The following is a 15,063-nucleotide window of genomic DNA, read 5'->3' as shown; positions in this document are numbered from 1 at the left end:
CTCATTTCAGGTAAGACAAACACCGAGGCCATTTCTGTAACTACAGATCAACAGAACAGTATGCATGCAATTTTATGCATATTCCAAAGCTTTTACTTTGCATTGAAAAATAAGGGTTAGTACATACAATTATGTAAAAAAAAAAAGAAAAGAAGAAACTTTAAAAAATATTCTATTTATTTGCTATTCAGTATGGGTGTGGAGACTTCCCTGATGGGTGTGGAAAATCTTGCTTAAGCCTTTTTTAAAAAAATATTTATTTATTTGGCTGCTGGGTCTTAGTTGTGACATGTGGGATCTAGTTTCCTGACCAGGGACCAAACCCAGGCCCCCTGAAATGAGAGTGTGGGATCTTAGCCACTGGATCACCAGGGGAGTCCCAAGCCATTTTTTTAAATGGTAAAGGCTAAAGGAGAACCCACACAGGAAAATACGTCACAAGTGAGTTTTATCCCTGGGAATCTAGATCCCTGGGCTCTAGAAGATAAATGACAGGCAGGTTAAAGGCACCTCAGTCCTTGTGTGCCAGGGGAATCCTCCACCCCACAAGACTTGACGGTCTTCATATGGCTGAGCACAGGGCTGGCTGTCCATCAAACTGCCAGACTCTGAAACGCCAGGTAACTGCGATGGATTCTGACACTTATACAACACCCTGTCCTTTTTGACCCAGGAGAGGCGAGCATTTTTCTATCAGGATTCTGGAGGTGATTCTGCTGAGAATCTGTGGATCTCCAGAGCCCACTGAAAAGGACTTACTCCATGGACAAGAGGGTGATCGATTCTGCAAGAGATAAAATCTTAACTACTTCCAGAAACTGCTAGTTACATCAGGCATGTTTTTAACAGAGATGGAATCAAGGCCACCCAGAACCCGAGGCCGCCTGGGCCTGGGCAGCACCTGGGGTCCAGGCTGTCCCTTTGGCTCCTTGAGACGGTGCCTTCTTGCAGCATTAGCCAGAATAAGGTGGAAAAACAATCACTGTTTGCCGTAAAGGAACAGAGTAGCTCCAATTGGGAAATAACCAAAATGTCTAACATTAAGGAAATGGTTTAATACTGGTCAGCAACCAGAAAAGAATATTATGCTTCCCTTATGATAAATAATTGTGAAGACTGCAGAACAGTTTCCTATCATAGATACGATAAAGGGGAGAATACAAAGGGGGATATACATAGTAGGCACAGCTATATAAACATTATGTATCTGTGGATGGTACTATAAACAAAGCTATTTCAGGGTGCTGAAATCATAAATAGCTTATAGATTATCATGATTAAATTTCTGACTTCGATTGTTTCAACCTCAAATATCAGTCATCTGTTAAAATTGAATGATGGCCAATATACCATCATGCAATATTTAATTAAAAGGAGTACAACTGTACTGTACTCAACTGCCTCTAGTGGACATATAGGGCTGCCCAGACAGATGCCCATTCCCACCTTTCTCTGGGAAATACCTCCTGTAACCACGTGGTCAAACATCTCCCTAAAGCACCTCTGTCCCACTTGTTCTGGGCATCTGCCCCAAGCTCCCAATCACGATCTTCTCTGATGATGTTTTATTGTTTTCATTTTTTGGCTGCGCTGCACACCCTATGGGGCCTTCCTTCCCCTACCAAGGATCAAACCCACGTGCCCTGCATTGGAAGCACAGAGTCTTAACCACTGGAACACCAGGGAAGTCTCTCCTACAACGTTTTAAACTGGTACTTTTCCCTAGCTGGGAAATTTCGATCCAGGAAACTGGCTGTGACAATGATCCAGCCATGGAGAGGAAACGATGCCCGTGTATGAGAACAGCCTGCTGGGCGGAGGTCTCTGGTTCCAGTTTCCCGGAGGCTCACGTGGATTCCTACGTTTCCCACTCCCTGCTCAGGAAACCCATCAGTCCCTTACATAATGTGGTTTGATCTGGCTTCAGTAGATCGCGACCCAAGGAATCCCAACAACTCTGAAGCCCCCGCATAATCAACACAAGGGAAAACGCAGCAGATCCTACCTGGGGCGCTTTGGTGAGGAGGAGAGCCACTTCCGGATTATTGTGGTAGCGGGCAGTCTCCAGCGGAGTCCGGCCTGCCTACGGAGAGGCACCGGGAGGGCCGGTGAGAACGGGACTCCAGCCGGGACAGGCGCGCGCAGCCCGGCCGGGACACGCGCAGCCCAGCCGGGACACGCGCAGGCCAGCCGGGACAGGCACGCGCAGGCCAGCCGGGACACGCCCGTGCAGCCCAGCCGGGACACGCGCAGCCCAGCCGGGACACGCGCAGCCCAGCCGGGACACGCGCGCTCAGCCGGGACACGCGCAGGCCAGCCGGGACAGGCGCGCGCAGGCCAGCCGGGACACGCGCAGCCCAGCCGGGACACGCGCAGGCCAGCCGGGACACGCGCGCGCAGCCGGGACACGCGCAGCCCAGCCGGGGACACTCACACGCGGCCCAGCCGGGACAGCGCTCCCGGGGGCTGGCAACCCCACAGCGGGGCACACGAGCACCCATACATGACCAGTGAAACACAACTGCGCGTGTGACACAGCCCTGCTCCTGAGCCTCACCCATTTAACAGGGGAGCCCAGTCACAGCTTCAGAAGGCGGTGGTGGTTAGTCTCTAAGTCGTGTCTGACTTTTTTTCGACCCTGGCCAGACTCCTCTGTCCATGGGATTCTCCAGGGAAGAATACTGGAGTGGGATGCCCTTCCATCCTCCAGGGGATCTTCCCAACCCAGGGACCGAACCCGCATCTCCTGCATTGGCAGGTGGAAAGTCAGACACGCTCAGTGACTAAACCACCACCAGTCACACCCGAGGGAAGTGCTGACGCTGTGACCAGTGAGTGACTGGGAGACCAAGGTCAGGGCGCTGCTCAGCCAGGAAGGCTTCCTGGAAAAGAGAAGAGGGAGGTTTAAAAAACAAAACAAAACAGACAAGGCGAAGATGGAACATCTCAGCTGAGGAAACAGAATCATAAAACTCTAGCCAGGTGATACACTTTCCCTGGAGAACAATGGAGAAGACACCTGCAGGGCAGATCAGGGTCTGGCCACAGAGACTCAAGAACCGGATTGTGAAAAGCAAGAAGCTGTGGCCGTGACAGAGGCTCGAGGGAGATTCAGCCCCAAACCAGGAGCTGATGGCAGCGGGATTCAGAGGAAGGAACGGTGCCCAGTCAAGGCACTAGAGCTGGGAGCCCTGCGGAGGGCGGCTAGCTAGGGAAGCCTTTCACCAGCTTCCACCCCAACGCCCCAGGCGACTGTTCTGCCCCCAGGGGCCCCCTGCCCCCACCAGCCCGAGGCTGTGCAGTTTCAGGAGCGCACACACCACGGGCCAACCTGGAGAAAGAGAGGGTGTCTGAGCTGGGGCCTACTATACAATCAGACAGACAGACAAGGGACTGGAAGGTGAGGGGAGAGGCGGACAGGGAAGGAGGAAAATGTTGAGAGGAGGAACAGAAGATGATGTTGGAGAGAAATGAACTGGAGCTTTGAGGAAGACTGACCTGGTGGCCATTTTTCTGAGGACCACATCTGTTTAGAAGGCCTGGAAGTCACTTCCAGTATCATCTACTTGGCTGTTTACTTAGACACCCCTGACCCTTTTCATGTCGGGACGTGCTCACTGAATTGTCTGAAGAGGGGCCCTCGGAGTTTGTAACATTACGGGGCTGTTGAGAGCAGGGGTCCCCTCGAGCCCACCCCCTCTGGCCCCAGGGGTCGCGGGGTGGGCACGCTGCAGCTCTTCCAGAGCGAGGCTGGGCGAGGCTGTGTGCTCTGAGTTCACAGGAGGGGAGGCGGCCACAGCACAAGCTGACCCCGCAAGGGGTGGGCACGGCTTTAGAAACCGTGGCTGCAACTCCACTTACATTATTGACGATGGTCCCATCTGCTCCGGCTTCCAGCAAGATTTTAACCACCTTCTTGTGATTTAGGGCAGCGGCAATATGAAGTGCTGTGTCTCCAGCCTGGAATCCGTCAGAAGAAAGCCCGCTGAACCCCGTGGGGTCGTGGCCCACAGCCCTCCAGCTTTTTCTCCCATGGCCTGGTGGTGGCTTTTCAAAGTTAAACTAAAGTTTGCCTTAGACTGACAAGTGGCCCTTGGCTAAAGTATTATGTGGTTCTTTTTATTATCTCTTTAAAATATTTTTTAACTTATACTTTATTTTTTAAATTATTTTATTGAAGTATAATTGATTTATAATGTATTAATTTCTACTATATAGCAATGTAATTCAGTTATCTATATTTTTATGTCCTTTTCCATTATGGTTTATCACAGGATATTGAATATAGTTCCCTGTGCTATAGAGTAGGATCCTGTTGTTTAAATGTGGTTCTTTTTTAAAAGAGATCTTGGGAACTGAATGAACTACGCACAAATACCACATTCCTTTCTGAGTGGGATGCCAGAAATCACAGGGCAGGGCTAAGCGCAGGGAGGCCAAGCAATGCTAGGCCAAGGATGTTGGGAACGGTAGGCCCAGACCTTACACAGAGGCAGGATCTCAGCCCTGTTTTTTAAATATTTCTTTTAACTCATACTTTTTAACATTTTTACTTTAAAAGGTAGCTCTGGACCCTGTCTGTCTGCCCTGGCAGAGGATGGGCAGAGAACCCCTTGGTTTCTGAGCTAGAACAAGCAGGAGCTTCTAAGGTAGCTACTTCTACAAGCCCCAGAGTAATAGCCCAGCCCTGCAGCCACTCTTAGGGATGTGAAAGGGCCACTGGGATCATCCTACAGGCCAGGGAGTTTTCTGTTTCGGTGGAGTCACTGACGATAGCGTTCATTTAACACCAGCTGTTTTCAATTCCTTACCAAATTTAGCCAATAATTTATTTTTGACAAAAAGCGTTTCAGACAATCAGAGGAGGATATGAACAGATGCAGCTTGGTGGGCCAATTCCAAATGCAAATGTTGGTTTTAATTCCCAAACCGGATGACATAAATAAGTCAGACGCATACAGAAGTGAAATCACTCATTCATTCATTCCTGGCACGTGATCAAGTATGAAAATCCAGCCATCTTCAGGCCTCCTTCCCTGGTGAGCAGACAGGGAGTGTTCATTTCATTCCTGAATCACCTAGCTGTATGTTAGGGGACATTCTGGAGCTGTGGTTTCCAGTCTCTGCTGCTCACTGGAATCAGCTGGGAAGCTTTAATAAACTACTGACGCCGGAGCCCCACCCAGGCATTGACTTAATTGGTCTGGAGCATGGATAGGGCATGATGAGTTTTCAAAGCTCCCAGGTGATTGAAACGTGCCCCCCAGGTTGAGAAGCACTGGTTGGTGAGGTCTGTGTTGGGGTAATCTGACAAGCTAGGATCCACGGGGAAACTGTAGAATGACAGACTTTAGCTATTAGGTCAGTGGTTCTCAATCCTGTCTGCACACTCAGGCATGGGATTTTCCAGGCAAGAATACTGGAGTGGGCTGCCATTTCCTTCTCCAGGGCAACTTCCCGACCCAGGGATTGAACCCTGGTTTCCTATATTGCAGGAAGTCTCCTGAACTGCAGACAGATTCTTTACTGACTGAGTCACCAAGGAAGCCCACACTTAGACCAGGAGCATTCAAAAAATACTGTTTCCTGGACCTCACCCCCAGATGTTCTGGTCATCTACATTAGGGGTGGGATTCAGGAATGGCATATTTAAATTCCCTTTTGATTCCAATATGCAGCCAGGATCAGTAATCATTATAGGGTATTTTAAATCTGAATCGTGATCTAATTTTTTTAACTTCAGATTTATGCACCCAAACTCAGAAAAGCCAAACCATGCATCCGTTAGGTATAGGTTTCAATAAATAACAAGACAACTTTTAAAAATCCAAATGACTAAAAAAAAAAAAAAAAATCCAAATGACTATTGAAGAGTCACATTAACACAGGACACTGTAATAACCACAGCTTTATCTCAAAACCCCACCACACGGTGTAGATAGTGACCACGCCCCGAACTTCACAGAAACAAGAAACTCCATCAGCTCAGCTCACATGAAGGGGGCGGTGGGAGGAACAGAACTCGGGAATCACGACACTGAACGCCCGTGCTTACTCACCAAGCCACTCTTCCTTGCGGGTTTCATTCCTAAAAATCACACTAACGACAAAACCCACCCCCAGGATTTCCAAAAAGGTTCACGACACAAATGTGGTGACACGCCCTGGAACTCCAGAGCAACCAGGGCCACGGGAAGCCTGCGCTTCCTTCAGAGGCCAGCACTGGCCAGCCCCGCATCGGGAGAAGGCGCCGCCTCCCAGCACCCTGTCCCCACCGGCGCTCACGCACCTGCCAGCCGGCCGTGGGGAGGACACGTGCACTGACCTGGTTCTTTTCATGGACAGAACAGAAAGCACTGAGGAGGAGCTTAATGATGGACAAGTGGTTGTAGCGTGCTGCGACGTGCAAACAGGTGTCGCCTGCCTGCGGACGGAGACCACACTCTAAGCACGGTCTGGGCGGTTACAAAACAAAACAGCAAATCAAAAGAAAACTATCCTTTACAAGCTAGCAGACAAGCATGTGTTCCTCACAGGGTAAATGGCCTGAATGACGAGCATCTCCTTTATCACAGGTGCTCACTCCACGACTGGCAGCCCTCCCCTGCGTGCAGCTCTTTCCCACCACGCAGACTCTGTCTCCGGTTTCAGGTCCTGGAGGCCTGCTGCCCAAGAGACCTTCGCAAAACTGAGAGAGGCTCTGCCTAGCAGGCACTTACTAAGACTCCACTGACCCCCGCCTCTCCTACAACCCAAAGGCTCTGGATGACATTGCCTAAGACTGATAGTTTCGCTTTGGAAATGAGACTTTCCCCATCACAGATCCATCGTGGCTGAATGGACTAGGAAAGTGGGATGAGTTGCTGGATTTTAAGATTACGTGCTCTAAAAAATTCAAGTGCATCCCACTCTAGCAGTACCCCAGGATCCCATGGGGAGCAATGCAGTCTAGGGAGTTGACGAGGAAGCAATCACTGGGCATAAAAAAGGACATTCAGAAACGCTCAGGAGCAGGGTCTTCCTTGGTGGGCCCAGGCCAAACTGCTCCCAGAGAGAAAACGAGAGAACTGGAGACGATGTCGTGACGTTTTGCGGAGCTCCCCTGACTTCTCACTTGAGCTCTAGTTCTGTCTAGAGATGGTGACGCTTGAGCACAACCTTCTCCTCTGGACTAAGGAGGAACCAAGCTCAAAGCTGAAGCTCAGAGCGTTCTCAGGACCGCTTTAGATAAGCCTGCCCCAGTCAGGGAGCCCCAGCTAAAAGCCCTTTTTTTCCTTTGGCCACGGTGCACAGCCTGTAGGACTTGCTTCCCTAGCCAGGGATCAAATCCGTGCCCCTTGCAGTGGAAGCACAGAGTCCTAACCACTGGACCACCAGGGAAGTTGCCCGGCCAAAGTCACTTTTGAGAGAAGCCTCAGATTCTTTTGCCACATGGCATCAGCTTCGTGAAGGAAATGCAGTGTCCGTGGAGGGAAGGGGGATGCCCGTGGGACCTTTCAGGTCAGGAGCCTCCAAGAACTACCGGTCATCAGCTCATCCCAGGGATGCCTCAGGGACAGATTTGTAGATGCTGGGCATGGAGCATCAGACAGCCTCCCCAGTACAGCCTCAGCCGGTATTTACTAAGAGTGCAACACTGTGTGGGCGGAGGCTTCCTGAAAACAATTACTCATTCTTAGACCCACTTGCTAGACACCTGCTGTACAAAATGATAAAACCCACTGAGAGGCTGAGGAGCAAGGGGCAAGCGGGGGAGAAAAATCAGTGTTTCCGAGTGTTGATTCCTCTTCCCATTCCCCTAATGCAGGGGTCCCCAACCTCTGGGCCACGGACCGGTACCTCTTGTCAGATCAGCGGTGGCATTGAAGTGCACAATAAACGTAATGCACTTGAATCATCCCCAAACCATCCCCCAACCCTGCCCCCATCCATGAAAAAATCGTCTTCCATGAAACCCGTCCCATGAGCCAAAAAGATTGGGGACTGCTGCAAAAGGATCCTTTAGGAATTAGCAACAAATGAATACTTTCTTGATAGTCCCTAAACCCCTTTTATTAACAAATTTTCATTTTCTACACGTGAATATTCTAGTATGCTTTCATACTAGAGGCAATGGAAGAGAGTGCAAGAGATGCTACTTTTGTTCACCCACGTTATTTTTGAGGTCGGCGCGGGAGCCGCCCAGCAGAAGGACTCGGGCGCTCTGGGCATGGCTGTTCTGGCAGGCCAGGTGCAGAGCCGTGTTCCCCGCCTGGGAGAGAGGTGAACAGAGGGGGCACATGTTAGCAACACCTCCTGCAGGCCGGGCACGCTTGCAGGGGGCCAAGACTCACAGGAAAGTCACTGTCCACGCTCTCCGCGTTCTGCTCGGTGGACCCAGCTGGGGTGCTTCAGAGGCGAACACGTAACTGGGAATCCACACCAGCAGAGGAGTCACGTGGGTCATAAAACCTCGGTTCCGAACCCTGGCTCTGCCGCTTACTGCTTGCAAGCTACTGGGGAATGCTCTTAATAAGCGCCACCGTGGATTCCTCACCTGTAAAGTGGAGCATGACCCCCGTGTGCTGGGACAGTGAGGGTTGATGCGGAGGGCTGAGGAGACCGTCTTCTTCACGGCAGAGCGCTGGGCACGTGCGCAAGGCTGTTCCTCTTAGTTGTAAGAGAAACACGGGACAGCTGTGGACGGCCTACCAACGGCGGTAAACAGGCCGATTCCAGCAGGCTACAGGAACAGATTTAACTTGCAAGCCTCTTCCAAATCTTGGGTTTTTCTTGAAACATCAAAATTTAAGCTATGGGCAAGGTCCCCCACACGACACGCAATACAACTGCATCTGTCACTTCCCATAGAGATAGAGACCCTCTTGCTTTTGGGAGTTTACCTTCAAGGTCAAATGGCAAACAAAGGTCAGGATCACATACACAACAATCTTGCAGAAAGACTGCATTGACAAGAAGAGAACTTTCTGAAACTAGGGGAATGAGGCCTGCAAGGCTGCTGATAACCCCTAGGAGAGTGACAAGAAAAGCAGGCAACGTGATTCGGTGCGAGGATTTGGGAGATTAAACACATAAGCTCCGTGTTTGTTCTGCTGAGCGTAAAAGCTGGGTCAGGCCTGCAGTTCTGGGCTCAGAGCTGTCAGCCTGTTTATGGCTTTTCCCTGGCCCGGTTCACTCCTCTTTGGATCCTACACGGCACTGTCTGCCCAGACTCAAGGATGGTTTATATTCCTTACCTTTGAAAAGAAGAATGGGTTCTTAAAAACAGAGGAAAGCTGTGAGCTACAGGGCCACTTACCATCCTTCTCATGACCTTAGCTCTAACCAACCTGGGCAGGGTCTTTCTTTCCTCGCTGCTACCTCCAAGAACATGGTGAGTTCTGAGCCTGAGAGTTGAGTGAGTTTGTTGGTTATCAAGCCTCAGGTGCAGGTTGGACTCAGCTGGGGGACCCTTCCAACAGACCAGTGCACGGATGCAACGCAATGTCCCCGGCCCGGGGGTGGGGCCCGGCTGTTCATGTGTAGGTGCTGAAAGGTCTGCATTCTGGGATGCATCCCTTCCCTAACTCCAGGCAAAACCAGGACAGCTGGTCATCCCAGGCCTGCTCATCATGTGGGTTTGGTTTTCTCCCGTCTTCTCTCCCCTGTTTTTTTTTTTTTAAACTTTCCGGGAGAGTTTAAAGTGCAGCCAGATAGAGGCACTGCCAGCTTAGTCCTCCAAAACAAAGGGTCTGCGCACATTTTAAACACTCCGTTCCCTGGCAGGGCTCAGGGCTCAGGTTAGTGAATTCTCAGTACACATAGAGAAGGTTTTCCCAAAGCTGTTGGCTTCCTAGGAGTCACTTAAATATATGTTGAAAAAATATATATGTTAAATATATGTTGAAAAGAAATCTGATGGCTGTACAACAAAATTTACTTTGTCAATAAGAAAATATCGATCATGCTGAAAAGCATTTGGAGGAAGAAAATGAAAAAACATGGGCTAGAATACAGATTATGGTATATCCACACAGTGGAACATTACTCAGTGATCAAAAGGAATGCACTAATCATACATGTAATAACATGGAAAGCTCTCCAAACCAATGTGTAAAATGAAAGGAGACACAAAAGGCTGCAATGTCAAACCTGAAATTTAAAAATCTGACCTGCTGTATACCTAGCGGGCATGTTTCCCACCCTGAGTAATGAGGACTGATTTCTAGACAGGGGCTGCGGTACTTGGCTGAGAAGGGACGTTTCTTATGCGATGGAATATTATCCAACCTTTAAAAAGAAAGAAATCCTGTCACTTGCAACAATATGGATGAACCTAGGGGGTGATACACCAAGTGAAATAAGTTAGACAGAAAGACAAATACTCTGTCATCTCACTTCAATGTGGAGTCTGGAAAAACAAAAAAAAGATGGACTTGTAGAAAGAGAGAGTAGAAAAGTGGCTGCCGGAAGCTGGAGTGGGAGGCGGAGGGGGACAGAGAGAGGGTGGTAAAAGGGCATAAACTCCCAGCTCTAAGATGAACAAGGTCTTCGAATCTAACGTGTAACATGGGGCCTACAGCTGTTAACACTGTCTTGTATAATTGAAATTTGCTAGTTGTCAAATGCTCTCTCACACATACACAAAAAGGTAAATAAATGGGGGTGATCAACGTGTTCATTAACCCTTGGGAGCTATCAAATCAGGATATTGTAGACTTTAGATATCTTATAATTTTATTTGTGGGGAAAAAGAAAACAAGAGAAGGACCTTCTAGAGGCTTCCTCGAGGCTGAGGCTGGTGAGCATGGACGTCTCTCTCCTGGGATGACACCTCCTCTGTGCTGCTCTATCTAGAGAGAAAACTCGTGACTCCCTACACAATTTGGGGGGCCCTTCAGGGGACAGATGGCAGGGTGGTGAAGTGGATCCAGCTGGGATAGTTCACAGCCCTAATTGTGCCACACGAATCACGTCTCATAAGACTCAGGTGAGGCCTCCCCATCTGTTAACTGGGAACCACCTACTTCAAGTTGGTATAAACTTACCAACTCCTGTGCCAGGCCATGTCCCACCTGGGAGAAATGGAGGGCCACCAGTCCTTTAGGCAGCGAGCTGGGCTTTTACTGGAGATGCAGGCTGCTTCCTTAAAGCCCTCGGCCCGTGAGGGCACCACGAGGAAACATTTCACCAGTCAGCACAGCCCAGAGCCGTGTGCGGTCCTTGGAGCCAGAGAAACCCGGCCGCCCGATGGGCAGGTCCCCACCCTGAGGGTCAGTGGGCAGAAAAGAAACCGGTGTACCCCTAAAGGAGGGGGCAAGGGAAGAGATGACGGGCCTACCCTGCAAGCCCAGGAAGCACAGCCAGAGTTGCCCAGAGAGGCTGAGGCTGCTCTGGGGAGGTGTAAGACAGCGACAGGTGAGGAGCTTTCTGGAAAGTCCCCGAGGAAAGGAGGAGCAGATGAGAAGGGGGGGACAGATCAGTCAGTCTGTTGTGAGGCTTTGGGGCGGATCCAGGGATATGGCAGGGAGGGAAGAGGAGGGTGACAGAGGACAGCAAGGCAGAGGAGATGCTGTGGTCCTTTTCTGTCCCCGCAGGACGGGGCTGGCTCCCGTGACCACACTCTCATGGACCCACGGGAAAGCAGGGAGGTCCGCCGCCCTCACGGAAGTGCTCCAAGAGCTCCAAGCTTTCGATTGCACCAGGTTCCAAGGCCCCAAACCCTAGTTCTGCTCGGCAGGAGGAGGCTCCCTCCAGGAAGGCGGACTGGGCCGCCCTCACTGTGACCAAGGCGGTCTCACACCTGCCGGACCTCACCTTGTTCTTGGCAAGCACGTTGGCTCCAGCTTTAACAAGCAGCTTGGCCGACTGGCTGAAACCGTGCCAGGATGCCTCGTGCAGGGCCGTGTTCCCGTCCTGGGGGGCACACAGGGGAGAGAGCCCCGTCACCCAAGCCTGATCCACCTGCTCCCCGTCAGCACAGCACAGGTTGCTTTAAGGCCCACCCAGGGGCCTCTCTTGGCTGGGGTTTCTCACCTAAACCACAGAACCCAGGGAGTGATCTGAGCGGCCAGTTTCCTCACTCTTCCAGAATGGTACCTAACAAGTACCACTCCACACGCGCTCCAGCTCTCTGATGCATGGTGGATGACTTAAGGCATTAGGGCTTAAGCCTCTCTGGGAACTGGGGTGGTGAGAAAGGCCCCCACGCACCACTCCTGCTGAACAGAAGCTGCGTTGGGAGGCGTGGCGTCCCTCCCCCACCTACCTACCTGCCCCAGGGGCTGCCCCGCTCCACTCCTGGCCCCACAGAAAACCCTGCAAAGATCAGGCAGATGGAAAGTCCATCTTCAGAAGCTCCAGGGGCCCACGGGCGGACAAGTGGGTTCCACAGCTCTTTTTTCTTTCTCCATATCTGATTTCTCGAAGTTTAATCCAGAAGCCTCAGGGCCCCAAACAAATGAGCAGGCACTGAGGACAGTGATTTGTAAATACGGTAAAAAAACAAAACAAAAACAGTGATTTGTAAATATGGTAAACAGGTGTCCTCCATAGGTGACTTTTAAATAAAAATCAACCAATTCCATAGATCTTGTGTTTGCTTAACTTACTCTTAAAAAAAGAAACATCAAGTGCAATGAATTGAGTGCGGTGTGACCTTGGAGGTAGGGTGAGGGAAAGGGAAGCACAGAGAAGAGGTAGAAATGCCCTCCCAGCTGTTTCAGGCCACTATTTTTTTTTTTTTTTTAAAGGAAACAGTTTGGGGGCTTCCACTCAGACTCTCTGGATGTGGAACCCCCCTCCAGGCCTCCACAGCTCATTACTTCCGGACTTTTTTCTTCTCTGTTTCTATATCTCTGGTTGTTCACTGCTGCCGCAGAAAAGAGGGAAGGGCTTTTTTAAACGTTCAGTTTGCTGGGAGACCAGATACTCTTTCAGCGGGACTCCGGGCTGATTTCCTCATGTTGAATCATGAGCGGTAAGACAGGAATGACAACGTCTCGCGCAGCAGGAGATCCCCAGAGTGGGTTCTCAAGCTGACGCACCCCTGCCCTGCTCACCTTGTCCTGTCGGTCCAGGGCACAGCCCTCCTGGATGAGCGCCGCGATGACCTCGGTGTTCCCCACCACCGTAGCCCGGTGCAAGGCGGTCTGGTCCCCCTGCAGGGGGGGGGAAGGCGGGGACGGCGGTCAGCACGCTCCAGCCCCCCACCACTTGCTGCCCGGCTTCACCGCTCAGGAAGTAAGGAATCATCCTCAGTCACCGAGGGCCAGCTGGGCTCCGTGATCCAGTCAACAGACGGTGCGTGCCGGGAAGAATGACGATGTTCACAAACTCAGCGGTAACCTTGAGCCAACCGCAGAGCAACCCTGGGCCCCAGAGCTGACCTCTGGATGAGCGTCAGGCTCTTACCCGCCACCCCAGGGGACGGCGACGGGACTGTCACAACTGCGATGAGCGGGTCTGAAAGCCAGACCGTGGGCTGTGCGAGGTAATCAGCAATGCCTGGAATCTTTACTCTCTGCTGAGTCCTCTCACCCCCCAGGGTCAGAGTCCTCTGAATGCCTCCTCTGGCATTCAGCAGCACTCAGGCCCAAGGGTGGGTGGACTCCTTGGCTGACTGGCCCTGGCCTCGAGCAAACAATGCAGGCGATCCGTCAGGACACCTGAGGATGCACTCGGGGACTCGGGCTGTCACTGCACATCTCTAAGACTCTTGCAACATCCCATGACAGCATCCTCACTGTTAGGCTTGCATCTGACCCCTTTCTCTGTGATCGGATTCCCGGGATGGCCGGCCTCCTCTTTCTCTGTCAGGGTGCCAAAGGGAAGTTGACTCCCCCTAATCACAGTTGAGAGAAGGACTAACATCCTAGAGGTAAGACAGTGAAGTCTGTAGCGAGATAGTTCTGAAGTCTCCGAGAATACAAGTTATCTCTGACAGGCACTCAGGAAATCAAGTCCAGCCTGGGGTGTAAGCTTGAACAGGGAAATGGGAGAACGGTGTGGAAAATTCCTGGTGGGATGGAAGGGGAGTGGGGCAAGGGAGTCAGGAGATGTGCACTGTGTGAGCCTTGGGGGACACCTGTCACCTCTCTGGACTTCAAGTTCTTCCTCTGTGAAAGGAGGCAAGGTCCCTCACTTCCCTTCTTGGGGTCTGCGATCTGGGTGGCAAGAGTTTTGCATAAACAATTTTCTGGTGGAACCTAGGAGGGGCAAAGGACATGCTCCGGGGTACTCCTGCTCCTCAGCCCAAGAGAGGAGAGACCGACCAGAACACAGAGCACCTGGAGGCTTTTTACAGAGGGCTGCACTGCTACCTATAAATAGCCTTCATCAAGTCCTGGTTCTACTTACATCCCTGGGATCTGTAACAAATGACAATGCACTTTAAAAGCACTTAATCCGAAAAAACGTTCTGGAGAGAGACCGCGGTGATGTTTGCATAACAATGCGAATGTACTTAATGCCAAAGAACTGTGCCCTTAAAAATGGCTAAAATGGTCAATTTGATGTATAGTTCATCACAAATAAAAAGCACTTAATCCTACTTAAAAACCAAATTCACATTCTGAAAACTTAAAAAAAAAACTCCCTTTAAAAATTCATGAGGGGAAATATTTATTTTCCTCTTTAAACTTTTTAATTCTTTCCAATTTTTTACATATATAATTTCTAGCATCAAAAAAATGCTATTTATTAAATGTCTAAGCTGTGCTGATATCCCAGGAACAGGATGGGACTGTCCATGTCTCAGAAGCTTTTCTCTTCATTCCGTAGAATTTAGGAGATTTCTTCCTGGTTGGGTCAGGGTAGAGGTAATCATTACCATGATTCCATCCACTGTCCGTGCCTTCTGTCAACCCTCCCCTCGGCATCCTATGCTATGAGTCCCACTACAAAGTAGGTTTAGCCTTGCTTTTCTTCTCACTCACCTTCCCAAGACCGCTTAACTCAAAGAGCACCCTGTGTATGTGCCGGGTCATCAAAAGAACACGGCCCCTGGATCAGTGGTCACAGGAGGTGGGCGAAGCCATTAGACGTCCTCTTCAAACAACTTAGGAAGTGCTTCCAGATGAGGTG

At 50.7% G+C, this 15,063-nt stretch overlaps 1 protein-coding gene across 9 annotated transcripts in view; it reads right to left on the bottom strand.

The window, feature by feature from the left end:
• Nucleotides 1-15,063, bottom strand: part of ANKRD6 (ankyrin repeat domain 6) — a 175,965-nt gene that overhangs the window by 16,337 nt on the left and 144,565 nt on the right. For all 9 annotated transcript variants that reach the window (XM_043439464.1, XM_043439465.1, XM_043439467.1 and 6 more), the window contains 6 exons: nt 13,041-13,139; nt 11,797-11,895; nt 8,153-8,251; nt 6,326-6,424; nt 3,862-3,960; nt 2,006-2,083 (listed from right to left, as the gene is read on the bottom strand). In XM_043439464.1, coding sequence (XP_043295399.1) covers nt 2,006-2,083; nt 3,862-3,960; nt 6,326-6,424; nt 8,153-8,251; nt 11,797-11,895; nt 13,041-13,139 — 573 coding nt within the window. The remainder of the gene's footprint in view (nt 1-2,005; nt 2,084-3,861; nt 3,961-6,325; nt 6,425-8,152; nt 8,252-11,796; nt 11,896-13,040; nt 13,140-15,063) is intronic.

Source organism: Cervus canadensis, chromosome 20, assembly GCF_019320065.1.
Source record: "Cervus canadensis isolate Bull #8, Minnesota chromosome 20, ASM1932006v1, whole genome shotgun sequence".
Taxonomy (NCBI): domain Eukaryota; kingdom Metazoa; phylum Chordata; class Mammalia; order Artiodactyla; family Cervidae; genus Cervus; species Cervus canadensis.
The sequence above is the reverse complement of the archived record's forward strand: the minus strand, read 5'-3'. Positions and strand labels throughout refer to the sequence as shown.